Below are 19,620 nucleotides of genomic sequence, written 5' to 3'. Positions count from 1 at the left end.
ATAGTAGTTAATATATCACCAAATTCTAGAATTAGAAACTGCATGAGAAACCCTTCACCCACTGTAGGGTATAAAAAGGGAAAAGTGACAGTGCAATCGAAAGGAGTAAATGGAAACATTGTGTCCTGTGAAATATAATCCCACAGGAGGGTTGATTAAATTAAAGGATATAAATACCCACTGGAGGGTATAAAAAAGCGAAAATCACAAGGAAGAAATGGAAACATTGTGTGTTTTTTTAAAATGCATTTCCACAGGAGGGCACAAGCTCTAAACAGTAAAAAGCGAAATAAGACCTTTTGGAACTGTAATTAAAATTGGGTCTGCAGTAAGTTTTGACACATAAATCTGTAAAAACATGGTGATATAGTTGTATCAGGTTTTAATTCACAAATTTAGCAATGTTTTGACACTGATGTAATTTAGCACACTTGTTTTCTGCACTGAATATGCCAAACAAACGGGACCACAGCTCCCAGAATCCTGGGGAGGGTCCTTGGGTGATGCACAGGAAGTGATGTAAAGATGTCTTTTCCTATATTTTGAATTTAAAAAAAACAAGGTTTATTGTACCAACACTTAGCCGTGAGCAAGGTATTAAGATATACCGAAACGCGTTGGTTTGGTCTGTGCATGCTGTGAAAACGATTAAGGAATAAACACGTGCGTAATAATTCTGCTGGAGTGCGACCTGTTTCCTTTCTCCACGAAGGATTTGTCTGATTTATAGCGGTTTGGTTCTACCGCGATGGTATCGCACCTTTTGGAGCGCTGGGAATCTGAGTAAAGGTGAACCGACTTTGGAGGAATATATATATACATATGATTGCAAATGCTAATATTGAAAACAACCAGTTGTAATAATCCATACAAGGAAATGGATAATAATATACTATGCAATTCAGAGCTCTATGAACTTGCTGTTATATTTTCTTGGGCGATAACTGTACACTACTTACTTTTCCTCAGACCCTGAATAGCACCACTGTATTTTGTGCCAAGGAAGAGAGAGGAGTCCATACTGTCAGGCAGACGAATTAGTCTTTTAGCAGAGTTCTTGAATAACAGATCCTTCCTTCCATCGGGGGAGCTGAACAGGTGGAATGACTTCCCCTCAACTCCATACTCGGCCTGTGGCATAAAGAAGAATCCAAGAGTGCAGAATTAATGTGGAGACCAAATAGCATCCCTAAAAACACCAGTGCAGGAATCCTACTAGGCACCTCACATTTCAATTACCAGCCCCACATGTATCATACCCGCAGTCACTCATGACTCTGTTACAAAGACCCGTTAACCTCAGTGCAGCCGATGGAACCATGTCCAAATGTGCAGCTCCACCACCCTGAAGCAGCATCACTGTCCTGAGGTCAAACACCTCTTACTATTTCAGTGCCACCTCTTTACATGGCTAAGCTCATCATTTGCATTAGTAGGTGTAGCCAGGGAAGACGTGAACCCCACCTTCAATCACCACTGGCCCGCAAGCTTATGTCTGTGAAAAAGAGCTCTCAAGTCTTCATGTCATAAACTGACTGACCTCCCTTGTGACATGCAATCATGATCTTAAATCCCCTGGAGATCAATCCAGCTCGCCATCATCACAGCACTTAGACCTTTATTTTGAATGGCCTCTTAATTCTGATGACGCTGGTAAGAGCAGTCGCTGGCCCCTTCAGAATTATGGGATCTGATGGAAGACAGTAGGTCTGTTATCTTTTACCCGGAGATTTTGTTTACTTTCAGCAGCCAAAATCTCTGGGTGAATATCATAGCCTAAACAAGGCGTTTATGGAGGAATGGATCCCGGTATTACTGATTCCCTCAACAATCTCTCAGTTTTCAGTGGACCATCATGGACCAACTTGTAAAGGATGACTTTTCCCTACCCTGGAGTTAATAGTACATGCCGGTCTATCACTAACACTGGGGTGGGGAAATACAAGCTCATTTCCTGGGCAACTTATAATGAGGGCATTAGAGATGGCAACATTGCCATATGAACCACCTTATAAATTGGACTTTTATAGGACTGTTGTTACGATGTTCGACTCTGCAGGAATCCTAGGGGACCCTGTCGCAGCACTTTTTCTAGATGCTGAGAAGGCATTCGACAGGGTCTCCTGGGATTACCTTTGGCAGGTTATGAGGTGGTGCGGTATAGGGGAACCCTTTGTTAAAGCCATAGGGATACTCTATAGTAACCCAATAGCGAGAATTAGAGTGAACGGAGGGCTGTCAGATACAGTTAAAATTGCTAGGGGGACTAGGCAGGGCTGCCCCTCTTCTCCCCTCCTCTTCGCGTTATATCTCGAACCACTATTGCGACGACTGGAAGCTAATCAGGGATACCGCCGATGTGGGTAAATGGCAGTATGATAAAGACTTTAGCCTACGCAGATGATATAGCTATTTTAACGCCGAACCCCACTTTAGCTATAAAGGAAGTCGAGGCAGAGGCCCATGTGTTTGGACGGATATCGGGCTATAGTTTAAATAGATTAAAAACGCAGATTATAAAAAATACTTACGCTGTATGTAATGATGATAGGGTGGTTAACTCGGCAGTGTATTTAGGGATATCATTAGTGGCGGATTTGGATAAAATCGTAGAAATGAATTTGACCCCCCTGATGGATAAGACGAAGAGGGATCTGGAGAGGATGAATAACTTACATCTCTCCTTGCTGGGATGTATTAACGTAATTAAAATGCTGATCTTGCCCAAATTTTTATATCTTTTTCGTTCTGTCCCTCTGGTCTTTGAAGCCAAATGGTTTAACATGCTAGAGAGAGTACTAAACAGGTTTATCTGGGCGCATGGGAAAACCAGGCGGGCCTACAGATTTATGACCCTCCCAAGAGAAAGAGGGGGATGGGGAGCCCCTGATTTTAGGTTATATCAAATGGCTGCAGCATTACAGTATATGCAGGGGTTAATTGGGGGCGGGGGGCTAGACACAGGGGTTACGACCATGTCTACGGAAGTCTATTCTATAGTACTGGGGGCGGAGGCAGAAAATAACTTCTTAAACAGGGTTGAGTTTGGGTACCATAAAAGGACTAGATTTAAGACTGTAGTGGCAGCATATAGGATATGGAATGCCTTTTTTAAAAAAATGGGTCTCGGAAGATATAACAGATATATAAGGCTGTATAAGAATAAGTCCTTTCCTACTGAAGTATTCGCTGATTCAATAATGGCAAGATGGTCTCAAAAAGGGATAGTACAGATTGGAGATGTAATGGACGAGGATGGGATCGTACAGTTTGTAGACCTCACCCTTAAGTATGGTATTGAGAGAAGGGACTTTTTCAAATATTTACAATTAAGGAGTTTTTTTTGTCGTAAGCAGGGTGGCAGTATGGGCTTCGATAGTAATGAAGTACTGGAGAAAATAAAAACAGGAAGGGACTGTACAATTAGATCTTTTTATGCATTTTTAGTAAAAGGAAAGATGGATGATATGGAAAAAGTTAGCAATAAGTGGGTTGGAAAATTGGGGGGGGAGCCCGGAAGTTTTCAAGAATCTTTGAATATGGGCTGTTATATTTTGTGTTCGGGACCCTTACAATCGCAGCATTACAAGACTTTATTCTCATTGTATCATACCCCCGCTAGAATAGCTAAATGGGGAGGCTCCACTGGTACCACCTGCCCCCGATGTAATGCAGGGGATGCAGATATAATCCATATGTTTGCTACTTGTCCCCAGCTGTATAGTTTGATTAAAAATGTGGAAGATTTTCTTGCTAATACTCTTGACATACGAATAAAATTGACACCTTTGAGGATTTTGTTTGGGAGAGATAACCAGGATGGACCTGAATATAAGGAGTTTATATTTATGGCCACTGCAGTTCTGAGGTTAACGATAGCAAGAGCATGGTTAGAAAAGATCCCCCCGGGAATGCAAAGTTGGTTGGCAAATTTATTAGCTAGCTATAATCTTGAGAAAGCAATATATGCACGCAAGGGGAAAAGGGGAAGAAGGTTAGGGTTAAAAATTTGGGAACCAATAGGGAAGTGGAAAGAGACTATGGTATTACAGGGTACTGCAACATAATATGCAATACAGGCCTATTTGCTACCTGTTCTTTAACCTGTGTTTTTTTGTTAGTTGATATTGTTTAAATTTCAAATCAGATAAAGTGAAATTATGGATGTTTTTCCAAAATTGGCTGGAAAATGTACAAATGTTAAATATGTAATACAATGTGTATACTGAGAAAAAGGGGCAAAACAATAAATAAAAAAAAAAATAAAAAAAAAAAAAAATTGGACTTTTATTGCTCCCAATCTACACTCCAAGCAGAGAAGTGTCTGGGGTGTTACTCTCTGCCAGCATATGCACTCAGGCTCAGTACTCAGTCGGTGGACACAGAGGGGTATGTGTCATGTCAGAGATGCTAGCGTCCGGTTTCACCTTGTACTAGCATTACACATGGCACAGGCACATGTCTTGCTCATCCTATGGTGTTTCTTTAGGCCAGCCCTCTTTTTCTTTGCACACATCACAGGACAGAGGAACACAAAGTATGGGATAATCACGCATTGAGATCTTATGGTACTGTAACTGCTTTAAACCTCGACTTCTCACCCTTTCTGCCATGATAGCATTATACACTTGTCTATGGCTACTTGGAGGTTCACAGACCGAAACTGTGGTAACACCTTTGGTGTCAATGGGAGGGGTAGCACAGGAAACGTTCAGGGTCCAATTGAGGCAGTGCTATTTTCTGGAAGGCGAGGGCTGAGGATGTATAGAAGGACAGCAGACCAAAAGAACACAACCTCCCTCCATCTCTTTCAGGTGAGATTCGCAGGGGAGGGGAGCTAGATGCACCCCACATGTCTGTTAGTGCTCATGGATGTTTCTTTTTGGCAAGGTGAGCCCCACTTTTCAGATATTTCTTCTTTAAAATTTAGTCTGCTAAACGTTGGCTAGCTCTTTTTTCTGTTGCTGGCAATGGGAGCGGAGAAATGGTAAGTGGGTTATCTGCACACAGGCTCTTGTCTCCCCTCCAATTCAATTATTATTTTTTTGATTCCCATGTTCAAGTGTATATTCATCGTCAAGTTGAAGCCCGAAGGCCTAGTCTAACCTCTTTTTAGCAAATAACCATATTTTGAGCGCTCACAAATCACTGAATTGCCACAAACTGTAAGTAGTTGTAATAAGAAAACGAGCAATGTCAAATCCAAATGTATCGGTTACTGTCTAGTTTTGTCTTCATAACATCACTAGAGTAGATACTTAACCTTGTAAGCTATCTTGTTAGGAAAGTACCTTGCATCCTGCAGGTGACTGTTAACTTTGCATGTGCCAAATGTATAATCTACCACCAGCTTCATATACAACACACAGACCTCAATGCTCGGATGCATGTTGAGGGCTTCAGGAAAGGATTACTTTTGAGATAGAGTATCATCCTTCCTCACACTGGCATTCCCCCAAAAGACATTGCCAATATGCCTTGCCCTATACCTAGACCCCCCACCACCTCGCTCATTGAGCCATCGTTTTAGGTGGGTTCATGGCCGTGATTGTCGTGAAATCTCATTAGCACACTTAGCGGCCAATGTCACTGGATAACATGTCATGACTCAGAGGTGACAGAAAACATCTCTCTTCGTATCAGATTCACCCCTTCTTTCCTGCAATTCCAAAATGCAATCAAAGCCCTCAAAGGCGACTCCAGCATCAAATTAGCATGCTGCAAAAGTCCCACCATCAGGTCCATCCTGACCATAATCCTAGTCACACTCTTACTGTGTCTCTGCTGGTCACTTCCTTCTACCAACCTAGGTACACAAACATTGAATCATTCTGTACCTCCACACTTTTCAAACCTTACCGTCACTGCTCCAAGCTTTCGTTGCAAGGAGGGCATAATAGAAATAAATGACAAAATGATGCTGAGGGTGCTCCAATACTAAAATGCTGGTCTTGGCTGACATTTCTATTCAAATTTACTATGCCAGGCACACTGATCTAAAATGTGTCAATTTTTGGAAGAATCTCTGAGGATCAACGTAGGGTCACAACTTTCAAATAGGATTCCTTCATGTGGCTTATGCAGTACTGCATTAAACACAACTACAGGCCTGTGGGTTACTAAAGCAATGAATGACACTATCCCACACTAAGATGCATAAGAAGGGTACCTGTGCTTTTTCGAGGCACTGCCTGATTGCTTCGGTCTTCTCTCCAGAGCTCTGGGTCACCACAGCATGGGCTGGAACTCTACCCAGATTGCATTCTTTGTATTCGGAGATTGCCTTCCTTGTCCCATCGGGGCAGAGCAGCTCAAACATGTCGGCTTTCTCGGCTGCATATAAATCAGAAATTCAAGGTTATAAACAGCGGTATGGGCCAGAAGATAATGCTGTGATGGTCCTTATAAAACAAGGGTAATCGTCATTACACCAAGTCTCCTCCACACAGCCACGGTCCTTACAATTTGAAGTGTGGTTCTTGACTTGTAAATAGACCTCTCCAGTCCTTCCTCTCTTTTAACCTGTCTTCCTTGCTCTTCTCCACTGAGATGGGCAACACAAAAGAAACCTATCTTCAAAATGTCCATTACCCCTTTACTTCAGCAAAACAGTCGTAGGCTCTAGTGCAACCCTTTCATCCATTCCTCAGGACCGTGACAGTGAGGAAGAAGACACTCCGAGAAATGACCCCCTTGTTTCCTCCCAACCCCAGGCCATAATCTTTGAGAATATACCAAATTAGACGTTCTAACAGGTTCAACAGCCAACAAGGAACACAATGACATGAATGCTCCCCCAAATGCTCATTGCATAAGCATGTCCATTAGGTCATGTGAATACAGCTTGTGAGATGAGAGAGCCCAGCCCTGTGACTCATGAGTCCTCACATAGCCCTGATAATTATGTAAAATATGGAAGGAGAAGGCCAGGTGTTGCCCTACAAACAACCATGGAAGTAACACCTCGGTCGAGATCAGCTTCTGCCATCAGTTAAGCTTTCACAATGGAAACATGTAATTACTTACTTGACTTTGTAGTCACTATCTTTGACACATCCCCCCCAATCCCCACGAGGAACCGAAAGTAATAGTTTGTTTAATTTTCTGCACGATTCTCATCAGGCCAAATAGAGGAGCATTGCGTTTCTGCCACATCATACACTGCTACAATGTAACTTAAGCAAAATGCTTTTGCTCGAGTCATGACTCGTGTTACTAGACCTGCTGTATGGTCTGAGCTTGGTAGCTAGCCTTGTATCAACTTTGCTAGTTTAAGCGCAACTCTCCAGATGGATACGCCATAACTTACCCCCACCTGTTTTGCCCTACCACTAGGCATACATATAAGCATCACAGAGGAGCATCACTACCTGTGAACTAGTGTGCTACTGCTGAGGAACACAACCAATGAAGGATTCCTGTGACAGCACATGGGTGGGGGACACAGCTACTCAAGAGTTCCTGTGAATTAATATGGGTGCGCAACAGAACAACTAATGCCCTGGTTATGAGTGGATCAGTGTTTTCCGACCCCTGCTCAAACACCTGTTTGAACGGGGCTCGGAATTCTGAGTTTGGTGTTATTTAATGCACCCAGTAACAACTGGGTGCGTTAAATACCTCACCCTTCCTTCTATTTCGACAGGTCAAGCCTGGGGAACTCTACTTTGTCTCTGGCCACTGGAATCATGGCAGTGTCTCTCCACTCCCGCCTGTTGTTGCTGATGCTCACCCTAGAGTTGAGGCATCTGCAGACAGCAATTATAGCGACAATGCCCACTGTGATAAGGCAATCCACCCAATATAGTGCCAGACGAGCTACATTATAGGAATCGAGCTCATTTCATCTGGTCTGTTAGCCTCATGCAAACATAGATATCTGCTGCATCTCTATGCAGAACACTGCCTGCATGACCTTAAAACAATCATAGTGTATATAGTCTTGGACTATGGTAACACACACTCACCTGGGACTGTTGTATGCTTTACAAAAGCTACTTCGCCACCTCCCTCTTCCAGGCACCTGTAAAATATTGGGACAGTGTAAGAAAAGCAGTGTGTGGCATCCATATATATCAAATCATTACAGGAACAACCGTTCTTGGGATATCCACAGCTCTAATTTGCCCAGCAGCATCCTAACTTGCAGGGGGAGGTGGCTGTACAAGGTGACCTAAAAAGAGTATAAAATTGACCTTTTGTGTAGTTGGGCTTCCATAAAAAGCCTGAAGGGGTGCTTTATAGTTTGGAAGAAACAGAACTCCATCACAAAAAGTGGGGTACCCTGCCTGCCAAAATTATGGTCCACCTGCCCTATTTAGAGTCAGGAGCACTGTCAGCTTTCCATCAATTAAGCTCACGTTGGCCCATTGCAGTGGGGCCATCAGTGGAAGGGCATTACATCACCCAACGTGGAGAAGATGTATGCAGGAAGGGGAGAGGATGTAGCCTTACAACTAGAGCGGTCGACCTCGAAGCTGGGGAACTGGGTTAGAGTCTCGGCAGGGACGCTCAACATCCTGTGATTCTGGGCAAATCACTTAATCTCCCGTGCCTAACTAAAATGAATGTGTCCATCTGTAATGAAACTGGTGCTCACGTAAAGTGCTCTGATACCTGATATCTTTGGATCGAGTTCGAGCTATATAAAACTCTAAATAAAAAGGTAATTAGGGTGGACTATGTGATGTGCTTTTTTTCAGTCCGTCATCATCGGATAAAACCTGGCGGTGAGGAACAGACAAAACAAATAATGACACCCACAGAAAGGGAAAAATCTTCCTGGGTGTGTGTGTCTGTGTGTGTGAGGGGGTGTATTCTGTTATTTGTTTTTTCAATAACAAACTCCAACTTTATTTTTTTTTAAACAAAAAGTTTGTTAAAGTTTGGGGGATGTACATCAAACCAGACAGTGGGCGTTCACCAAATTTTTGGTACCTTGACCGAAACTGCCATGACCTTGGTTTCTGTCAAAATACAGAGATCCTGGCTTAGCCAGCAGTGATACCTAAATTTGGTGATGATAGTTTGTCAGGGTGGCGCACATGATATCTTCTGCCACCATGAGGTTGGCATCCCAACCGCCAAACTTTAGATCTGGCCTTAGGTCCCAGGAGAAAACGTTTGTAAAACTTCAGACCGGTGCAATTTCTTCTAGGCATAAACAACCATCAATGTTGCTTTGCATTTTCTTGGTGCCCGCTGTGACTTTAAAAATTTAAGAATTCATATCTCTGGTTCCCTTCATTTCATAGTTTTTCTACGTTTTGCTAAATTGGTTTGGGGTGTAATTATTTGGTTTCCTGACGTTAATGGTGTGTCGGTGTTGCTTAATACTTAACATACATTTTTCTGAATAAAAGACTGATGCTCGTGCCATCGCTACCAGGGGTAGAGTTGTGTTTTCCCTTGAACTATGTTTTGGCCTGGCAATATACAAGGTAAACCTTTAGCTGGGAGACTTGACCAAATTAATAATCCAGAATCCCACACCGATAGATATAAGAAAGTGTGACCTGGCTGCTGAATGAAAGACAATTCGAGTTGGTTCTAAGGTATGCAGGCATTGCTTCCAAAGAATAGGCCCTTGGTCCTTATGGATATGCATGATGAGAAGAGTAAAGTGTTCTGGTCGAAGCACATTTCATATTTTGGATTAGCATAGCGATGGGAAGGGCCACATACATTCTAGGCAGCAGAGGTGATCTCCTGCTGTTGATTATTAGTATGGCCAGCAGCCAGAAGAACCCTCGGACAACCTGAGCACTGTGGGTTTACGCGACATTGTCAGGGAGGGTAGACACCACTATGCAGTTTCACTCCTACACTGGATATTAGTTCTTACTGCTGTCTTTACGGACTACTTTTGCACAATTATAGCCTCTTTACACTGGGGTTACCCTACCAGACTCACACACTGCATTCCTCTCAGGTTCCACACTCTGCAGCTTCCACACAAGTTATCACACCAACTTACATCCTGCATTTTAAACCTGTTTACCACCATTATGTTGCCCCTAATCCCTTAGCCTTCTGCCTCTTAGGGCCAGGTTTAAGACTAACAAATACTAGAAGTGGAGTACATTTATTGTTGTAAGGTGCTCTCCATAGAACACCACTACAGTAGAGCCATTTCCCAGGTTATTCCCGTAGCCACCTTTATATACAATAAAACCCAACATAGACTGTCTTGATATTTAACTTGGGTAGACACAAAATAATGGCTAGTAATGCTTGAAACAATCTGAACCCCAGTAATATCTGTGCATCATCAGACAAGGAACAAACATTCATAGATGAAGCTTGTGTCTGCCGCAGTGTGCTGAACAGTTGCCACGTTGCCTCTCAACAGAAACAGGAGCACTCATAGACACATCGGATTTCTGTTGTACTTTGTTGGTGAGGCTTGAGGTCATGTGGCCATGTGAGCTGGGACTCACGTCTGGGCACAGGTGTGCTAATCAGGGTGACTCACGTTGGCGGCATAAAAGAGATGGATGGAAACGCTTGAAATAATATGAACCACTGGTAATGAATTACTGTGGAGGTATTACATTCCATACATGAGACATTACAGACAGGAACCACCTATATGCAAATGAGTGTTGACCCGGAACCATAAGGGACAGTATGGCCCAAAAGGGGACTGTTCAGTCCAAATTTCTTATCTGTGTTTGGCCATAGGAGAGTGCATATCTATGAAGCGTCCAGTGTAAGTGAATCATGGCGGACCCTCACAAATATCTGCAGGGGGCATCATTTCTCATAATGTGGCACCCCATCATTGCAGATAAAGTGGCTGTGTTTGGAGAGTGTGGCCTCTTTCTGTCTCAGGATGTGCCTGGAACACTCAGTGTCAGTTCCTCATTAGCAACCTTCTCTTCAGATGCCCACACGCAAGCAATGGTATTAAAAACGAAGGCGGGTTACTCACATGAAGGCTCCATCGTAGTTGTAGTAGGGCTCGTTGTCAGAGCGGGAACACTTATATTCGCCTTTTCCTTTGCACAAGCTGCAGAGATTGGCTTCCTTGGCACCGGGGACGCAGGATTCAAGGAAGAACTTTGAAACAGCTGGATGAGGAAATGAAGAAAGTATTTTAGGCAGACAAGGTGGCATCCTGGAAAAAAGAAATTCTGTCTAGAGGCTGACTCCAAGATGTCACCTCATACAACCCCCACGTCTCAGTGGAAAGACCCTCAGAAAGCTGCAGTGAGCACAACACTGGACAGCCACGCCATCTTCAGCATGAGCTGATGCATGTTACCGAACACTGTCTTAACATTTCTGCTCTTGTGGATCACCATGAAGCAAAATACAAGTTCAGAAAATGATCTAACAGTTGCCCATGGTGATCCATTCTTCAGCCTCTAGCTAACTCTTTAAATTATTCAGAACCTAGAAACCCCAAATGTGCCTCCAGTCAACTTACCACAGCAACGTCCACGTATATCAAAGAAAATACTAATACTCTTACAAGTTCCACAGCTCTGAAACTGGCATCTATTGGACTAATCACAGGAAACAGAGTCTTCTAATACCACTGGACAGTTAATTTGTAAAAAAACAACAACAAAAAATGAAGGTGCCCCATATAGTGCTAGGAGGTCACTATGGATCACATGTTCCAGAATGTCGAATCTGTCTAGCCTTGATTCCATCCGAAGCCTCTTTATTCCACCACCCTACATTTCCTTCATCTGCATCCCACTCTTGCAGGTTCTTATTAATTCCTGCTTTTCTACATTTGTCACTCTTTTACTATTTTAGAATTCCTCATTCTTTCTCCTTTTTCTAACTTTCATTTAATTATTCTATGTCAAAGTCTGATGATGATCATTCCCAGTATGAGTTTTGGCACCAACAGGAATATGTAAAGCACTGCCACTGGAGTTTACAATTCGCTTTTTCAGATATTCCCAGACCTGGGATTTTATTCAATTAACACAAGGTTAGTCATCAATCTGATGAGTTTATCTTTTTCTAACAGGTACTGGGCTCTGAAGTATAGCATGAGGCGACATGGCTCATGTCACCTTATGTTCTCCTCCTCAAAACCAACAAAATAAAATATTCTATTTGATTTATATTTAAATCCTGCTTACAGCTCCCGACGTGGCACTTAAGTGCTTTTCAGACTGTTGGCATGTTCCTCGGTGGGATACACAGGGCACTATAAATGTGAAGACTCATGGGAAATGACAGTTGCTCATGTTCATTCGAGATAGTTAGCATTCAATCATTAAACTTTCAGTCATGTCAGTTCATTGTGCACTGCGTCCTCTTGGCTATGCTAAACACCCTATCATGCCATTTGTTGGGCATTTGGTACTTTTTGTGATATCACATTATCACAAGCTTACATGCACAAATATATCCACCACAGGAGATCAGTCTACAGGCTTGTTAGTGCTCAGCAGAGCATGGGAATTTTGACAAATCCACCATTGATGTGCATCCGTGGACCACAGGGTTTGGACTGGGACAAATATATTCCTGGGCCCCAATATAAAAGGGTCCCCCGTTAGCGATCCAGATAGCTACAACGTGGCTCACCTTTGCAAATCAGGCCAGTTTTAAGCTTGTAAAGACATGCTGTAAAAGTATTTTTCATGGTGTGGGAGAATGTAAGTATTTCTGCTTGCTGCATGTAATGATTGGGTTAATATTGGGGAAATCAACAGTAAAAACAGGGCCACATGGCCATAAAACAGGCCAAAAGCTGCTAAACAAAACATCCCATACACTGATCTGTAAGGCCAGCCCATCGGGCACAGCCTGATTGCCCTACAGGCCATTCCGACCCTGGTTGACCAGTACACTATATGGACTCCTACAGAAGTATTATGAGGCAGAGACCATATGAAGTTCTTGTTAAGCCACAGTAGCAGTGCTGTGTAGTGTTAACATAGGGGTGACAGAGGAATAACCCACTGAAGGCACAGCTCAGCCCCCAGAAGTGTTGAACTGTTTCATAGAAAGGTGATACAGGCCAACCTGTGGGAGGCATTGTTAATCCTCCAATCAGAGTGCTGTATCGTTTTCACTCAGAGGCAACAGTGGGCAACCTCTTGAAAGAGCGGGTTACCCTTAAAGAATAGTTGTGCCATTCAACCGGAGGCTCGGAGGTAGCCCATTGGAAGCACTGTTGAGCACCAAATGAAGTGTGGTATTGTTCACCCAGAAGCGGTCGATGGCGGCTAGATGGACACAATGTTGAACCTCTATCGGAGTGTTGTGGTGTTCACCCAGATCCAACACTGAAACAACCTGTTGGAGGCAATGTTAATCCCCAAAAGGAGCGCTAAATGGCGTTCACCCAGAAGATCCGTTTGTGATACTGGTAGCTCTCTTCACTAGTGTTGGAGATCTATAAGGATGACATATCTTTCAAACAGTTTGTGTTGGAGGGAGGTAAGAGAGGTCAGTTGGCTTTCTTAGATGTGTCAAGTTGGAGTCCACCTGTGAGCAATAGTTACCCAAACCCCTGGAAGGCGTTGTTATCCACTGATGAGTCACTGTATGGAGCTGACCAAGGGCAGCGGTGGGCCAAGCCCTTCAAAGTACTTTTAAGCCACCAGGAGACTATATATGGATTAACTCAGGATTCACACAAGGCTAATCCAGGTTGAAAGAATAAAGCAACAAGGGAAAACTATAAGGAGTCTGAGCAAGAGTGGCACCGAGCAACGCATAGGACGGGGCATTTTATGTTTGATTCTGCTGCTAAATTTCTTACTAATCTGTCTGATTACCAACCAGGCAGATTACTCTGCTCAGCCTCCTTACCTAAACTCCAGATTGCTAGGTAAAAGAAAGCAAGAGTCGGGGGCAGAGCCTATTCAGCTCAGGGACCCAGACTGTGGAATAGTATATCAACACACATTCAACTGACTAGGACCATTTATCATTCAGGAAACTCCTGGAAAAAGCGGATTATCCAGCTGTAGCTTCTCTCCAGGATGGTCAGCAGTAGCGGTCCATGGAGGGAGTTCGGTGGGGCAGTGAGGCGGGGCAGGGAAATGTAAACACCGGAATATGGATGAACGAAGGTAAGTACAGCTGCATCGCATTTTGCGATGCAGCGCGCGCAAAGGACCGCTACTGATGGTCAGGCTTATGTTCTGTACGGCCAGGGTACCTGCTGGGTTGCAGTTGCGCTTAACAAATGTTTTATATTAATAATACTTGACACCTTCAAACGTAGCATGCCTATTGGGGCAAGAACAAAGAGTGCCAGGTGTGAATATGATATATTGTAGCACAATAAGATTAAAGTGATATGATTGGCAGTGGCGTAGCAAGGTCGGGTGGTACCCAGTGCGGAAACTTTCTTGTCACCCCCGGCTTGACAAAATGGCAAACATATGTGTTTAAAACACATAATTTTGTCATTTTGTCACCCCCCTCAGTGATTTTTGTTGTCACCCCCAGCTTGACAAAATGGCAAAAATATGTGTATAAAAACACCTATTTTTGCCATGTTGACACCCCCCTCAGTGATGACACCCCGTGCGGCCAGCACCAACCGCACACCCCTTCCTACGCCACTGATGATTGCCTTGTCAAGTCCTTGGCATGGCTTATTATCAGGTTAGGGAAGCTATCATTTAGGGGTTCTTGTGTGTACTGTGTTGTGCAGGAAGTAGAATTGCAGGATGCCATGTTTTATAAAGTGCCTAAACCGAGTTCTGTGGTATGAGGAGGGCTAGTCCTGATAGCTGGTCGGAGGGGATGTCCCAGGGCCCTGGTTTAATGGACCAGACGGTGGATGGTTAAACTGCCGTGGTTCCATTTGTTTCACCCTGTAGCATTAAATATCTTTGGGACTGGGTTAGAACCAGATATAGTCCTAGATAAACTTTTCTCGGTGGGATTAAACTAAATTGAGTATAGGATCATGAGATAAGACCCTATTCGTTTATGGCTTTAAAATGCTTCAAGGAACTGTACGATTTAGACCTTCTGGGCCAATGAAAGACTTTGATTGGACAACCTCAATGACATAGAGGACAACTCCTTGAATTTCCGACTATCTTTTCCCCTTTTGAATTAGTTACTATGCTGAGCGCCTACAGTTAGCTTAGGAGATGATTTACACGTAAAATAATTTAACCTAATTGCCGAAAGCACAGCTAAAACAAACCAATTGGACCCCTCCTCCCAAAATAAAATCACCTGCATTGGTGGCAAATAGAAGTACAACCGAGGCAGGTATAACCCAAACAAAAAGATGGGTGCTCATTGCAGCGCCAAGTCAAGTTTCTTCTAGGTCGAACACGTGATTTTATCACAGGTTTATGCATATAGTGCTGGCACAAGATTTTCCATCCTCGCACAATCAGTGGATATCTCTACAGAACTATCAACATGCACTGGCTTCTCAATGCAAATGGTGCATGCCCAGAAGGTCATTTAATTGAGCAGCTTTCACTTGTTTGAGGTAATGGAATCAAGGGAGTGTATTTCTCCAGTACAGAGGTATTACAGCATAGCAGTGTGCCTACTGGCAGCATTCAGTCGCACTGGCAAAGCTGTCTGCAGGAGTCTCAGCGCTCCATTTAGCTCTTAACATGTGGCCTGCCAGTCTACCAACACAGCCAGGGACCCTGGTCTGTGCTTCTATGGCAGAGGATTGCCTGCTATGATTAGAGACCCCTGCCTTCCTGGGATGGATTTTTTTTAACAAATGTGCATCTGTTAGTCCAGAGGTACCAATTTCATGAATGCTGTATAGCCAGCAGGGTGCCATGTTGATGTGGCCCATCAGTCTGTCTAAGGATGCGCCGGCAGGCACCCAGCAGCTTCCCCGCCTCTAAATGGGGTGAAGCACTACCAATGTATGGCAGTACTTCCACAATGTCAAACTCTAAATGACCTCCTCAGCCGTTGAATATCATTGTGATCCAAAGATCTGCACTGAAGTACATTGACAGAGATGTGGGTGTTGCATTCTAGGCTGCCCATGTGTGGTTGAGGTATACAATGAAGGGCTCTGGCACAGCAGTGCCTATGGATGCTCTCACTCCTGAAGTATCAGTGGGTGCTATTATCCAAGGTTGAGGGGCATGAGGAATGTTTAGTGAGGGGGCTCTCCAATCTAGGAATAGTAAGAGGTATTATGAGGATAAACATGCATTAGCTAGGCCACAAGTTCTGGGGTTGGCCCCGGGCCTTTTCTTCTTTTCATGCTTGTTTTACTTTCTCATGATTTTTGCAAAATTATAATATTGCGGAACCTCCTGGGCACTTTTCAATCTGAAAAAAACCACAACGGCTAAGGACAAAAATATATGTTTAGTATCAAAATAACACACATTGCCAAAGAAGTCCTTGGCAAATAGGATAACTACTTTGTTTGTGCTCCTTTTGAATGGGCAGAATGCTGTCACTCACAGTGAAGGTAGCCAATGGCTGAAGTGGGCTGACCTATGTCCCCATACTATATGCTGTAGTGGGTGGAAAATAAATGTTAATGACTCAAAATGGGTGACAAGGGTTGGCTAAAAGCACCTGTTAGTGACGTATGTTATGAAAACATTTTATTGAAATGAAAAGTTCATTGCTAAGGCTGACACAGAAAGAGAAGAGGAGCGTGTGCCAGGGAATTACAGCACTAGATAAGTCGGCATGTGATAATACTTACTTCTTTGTAATGGCTCGTCGTCACTTCCTGCCCAGGTGATTTGTTTCTGTTCAATCAGTGTGCCTATGGGCATGTTCCAGCCTGCGGTCTTATCCAGCCCGGTGTGACACGACTTCTTGCCCTTTAGTTCTGTAAATTTGATATCTGTCCCCTTTTTCGCCACAGCCACGGCATAGTAGCAGGTGTCAGTCTCTGCATGGGGGAAACGGAAAGAGAGCCTGAAGCGTCTGCGCAGAGGAAGGCAATTGGACTGCAGAGGGCCTGGAGAGGCGGAATGTGTTGGCCCACAGATCACTTCATGCTCAGCAGGTTCTCAGCAGAAACACTCCTCCAGTGTTCCTGCCAACGGGATCACATGGAGACATTACCCATGAGACTTAACACACTAGCGAGCATTCCTGGATATGATGAGGACAAGTTCCTCAGTGGCAAAGGGTTCTGTGGCTGCACATAAATGTATTTCCTGCGACAGAGCAACACTATGCCCAGTTACTGTGGCAAACCCTGCAATAATTAACTATTTCAGAAGCACACCTTCAGATGGCGGCAGTCAGACTATTTTTGCGCACAAGACATCAATTAAATATACTGTACCCAAAAAGTATAATAGCTGCAATTTTAGACATTATTACAACTTTGGGCCACTTGGAATAGTCCAAATGGTTGCACTGGAAGAAGTGTGATGGCATTTGGCAGTGCTGGCAGTGGCAGCGGGTGCTGCATGCTACAGCGGCCGCATGAAGAAGTACCTTAGGCCCTGGCACTTATTTTTCTACAAATTAAGTACTGTGCTGCCTGAAGTAGTGTTGCATGGCCCTGCAGTAGTGTTGCATGAATTATATTTTCCAGTGAGGCCTGGAGTGGAGTCTAACTAATTTAAATGGCCTGCATGCGTCTTTCAAGAATTATATTATACCCATCATTAACATAAATGTTGGGTTGGTGCGCTCCTAACCTAATCTCACAACGTCAAGAACATTTGTTTTAAGGTTTCTGCGCACCCGCTGCTATCACAGACTTGGTGTTGTACACCGCCACATAACCCAACTTTTGCTTTTGATCCTTGGTTTTGAATGGTGTCTTATCACCTGAAAAAAGAGAACTAAAGATTAAAAAGAGAAACTAAGAGAAAACTGCTAAGGAAGATGAAGGACTTGGCACATGTCCTATGAAATCAACACTGAACAAATCGGAAATCAAAGCTTCACATTTTGTACATAAAACAAGTCAACCAACCTCACCATTATGCAGGCTTAGGAGAAAGGTATTTATTTACAATCCACTATTTCCGTGTACTGACTTTCACTAAAAAGTGTGGGTGTAGGCGAAGAATTGAAATCTTTGCTGTATTTCGAAAAAGACATGAGCATACCAGGGTAACAGGCTGTAGTTCAGAGCCTTTGATATTGGACCTTACTTTGCCAAACCTTCTGGCATACATGCCTGCGGTTTGAAACTGGAAAGAGAAAAATTTAAAAACGAATCGGGGAAATGTTTGAAGTAGAGGCTATTTTAGGCAGGGGACATGTAAAATAAAGCCATTTTAGGAGTCTCCTCTCGAACAGGGTCAGTTCAAACGTCTGTTTTGCGGATCTTGATGTAGAGTATGCATTCTCGCCCTGACGTTCTGCCTGGCGCCTAACATTACAGCGTCCACTGGTGAAGTTATCAAGTGCTACTAACAGGGCCTGACTGGGAACAGAAACCGGCCCTGGCAAACTGCTCAGCTGGGCCCGCCTGGGGTGAGGGGGAGTGCAGCTGAGCAGGTTTTCGAGGTCCGGTTTCGGCCGATTTAGTTACAGGGGACCGATATTGCCGACTCCCAGTAACAACAAGCATTGGCATAGCCAATAGGTCTCACTTTTGGGACCTTATAAGTGTTTAACTATGCAACAGTTGCATAACTAAATACTTATAAGGTCCCATAAGCGAGACCTATTGGCTATGCCAATGCTTGTTTTTTGGTAGGCACGAAGAGTCACCTTCCCCCGTGTAATGCCAGCTGCTGCAACTGGGGGAGGGACGGACTCTGAGGAGAGAGAGCAGAGGAGGAAAGAGCAACAGAGAACCAGTCTGCCAAGTAGGTGCGAACGTTAAAGTGAAAGTAATCATTTCGCAGGCGCTTTGATGTTCGCAGTGGCCGCGCAGCTCACTGAGAACATCAAAGCGCCCGCGAAATGTACACGCAGGCTGCCAAATGGTGCGCGCGCTCCCGGCGCACATGCACTGTAGTTGGGGGCCTGAAAAGCACTCGTTTGCACTTCCAAATCCCCGTTTTCTATAGCTCTCGCCAGAGCAGCGCTAAAGCGCTGGCTCAGGCGAGACCTACAAACTGCCCCCAGGGGCCCAAAACCGTCCCCCACCTTAGCAGCCTACCGGGGAAACCCCAGTGCCCGCTACGGCCAGTCCGGCCCTGGCTACTAATTCATCATACAATCGTGATGCCCACAGAAGTGACTGACATCCCACAATTTTGGGATTGCTGTCATCTTCTTACTCACAAGGCAAGCAAGAAACTGTTTAGATTGATTGACCATTAGCTTCAGTGCTATGGAGACACGAGCTACCACTATGAGAACAATAAAATGAATACATAAGTAAACTAGAAAGGAAACTAGAGAGTGATGTGGTTGTTAATACAGTGATAGCTGCAACCTGATTATTGGAGGCAAAATAATCTTTCTGTTCACTAATAATGTTTTAAATGAAGTGACTTGATCTGACTATTGTTAGACCTGGACCTTTTGACAGGTTTAGCCCCAAACTTTTTGTCTTTTGCCTCCTATTTTTCGGACCCTGTTTTTGTTGGCTATAGAATTCTGGGCACTTTACCACTGCTAACCTGTGCTAAAGTGCATATGCTCTCTGTATAAATAGTGACAATGATTGGTGATCCATGATTGGCATATTTGATTTACTGGTAAGTACCTAGTAAAGTGCACAGTGTGTGCCCGGGCCTGTAAATCAAATGCTAC

The 19,620-nt window shown here is 43.9% G+C and overlaps 1 protein-coding gene across 1 annotated transcript in view; it reads right to left on the bottom strand.

Moving 5' to 3' along the window:
- Positions 1-19,620, bottom strand: part of LOC146785270 (serotransferrin-A-like) — a 73,643-nt gene that overhangs the window by 29,231 nt on the left and 24,792 nt on the right. The window contains exons 4-8 of the mRNA XM_085634228.1: positions 16,646-16,837; positions 10,934-11,072; positions 7,968-8,023; positions 6,170-6,333; positions 960-1,131 (exon numbers count right to left, since the gene is read on the bottom strand). Of these exons, the coding sequence (XP_085490354.1) occupies positions 960-1,131; positions 6,170-6,333; positions 7,968-8,023; positions 10,934-11,072; positions 16,646-16,837 (723 nt within the window). The remainder of the gene's footprint in view (positions 1-959; positions 1,132-6,169; positions 6,334-7,967; positions 8,024-10,933; positions 11,073-16,645; positions 16,838-19,620) is intronic.

This window comes from Triturus cristatus, chromosome 11, assembly GCF_964204655.1.
Source record: "Triturus cristatus chromosome 11, aTriCri1.1, whole genome shotgun sequence".
Taxonomy (NCBI): domain Eukaryota; kingdom Metazoa; phylum Chordata; class Amphibia; order Caudata; family Salamandridae; genus Triturus; species Triturus cristatus.
Note: the sequence above shows the minus strand (reverse complement) of the source record. Positions and strands in the feature narration are given on the sequence as shown.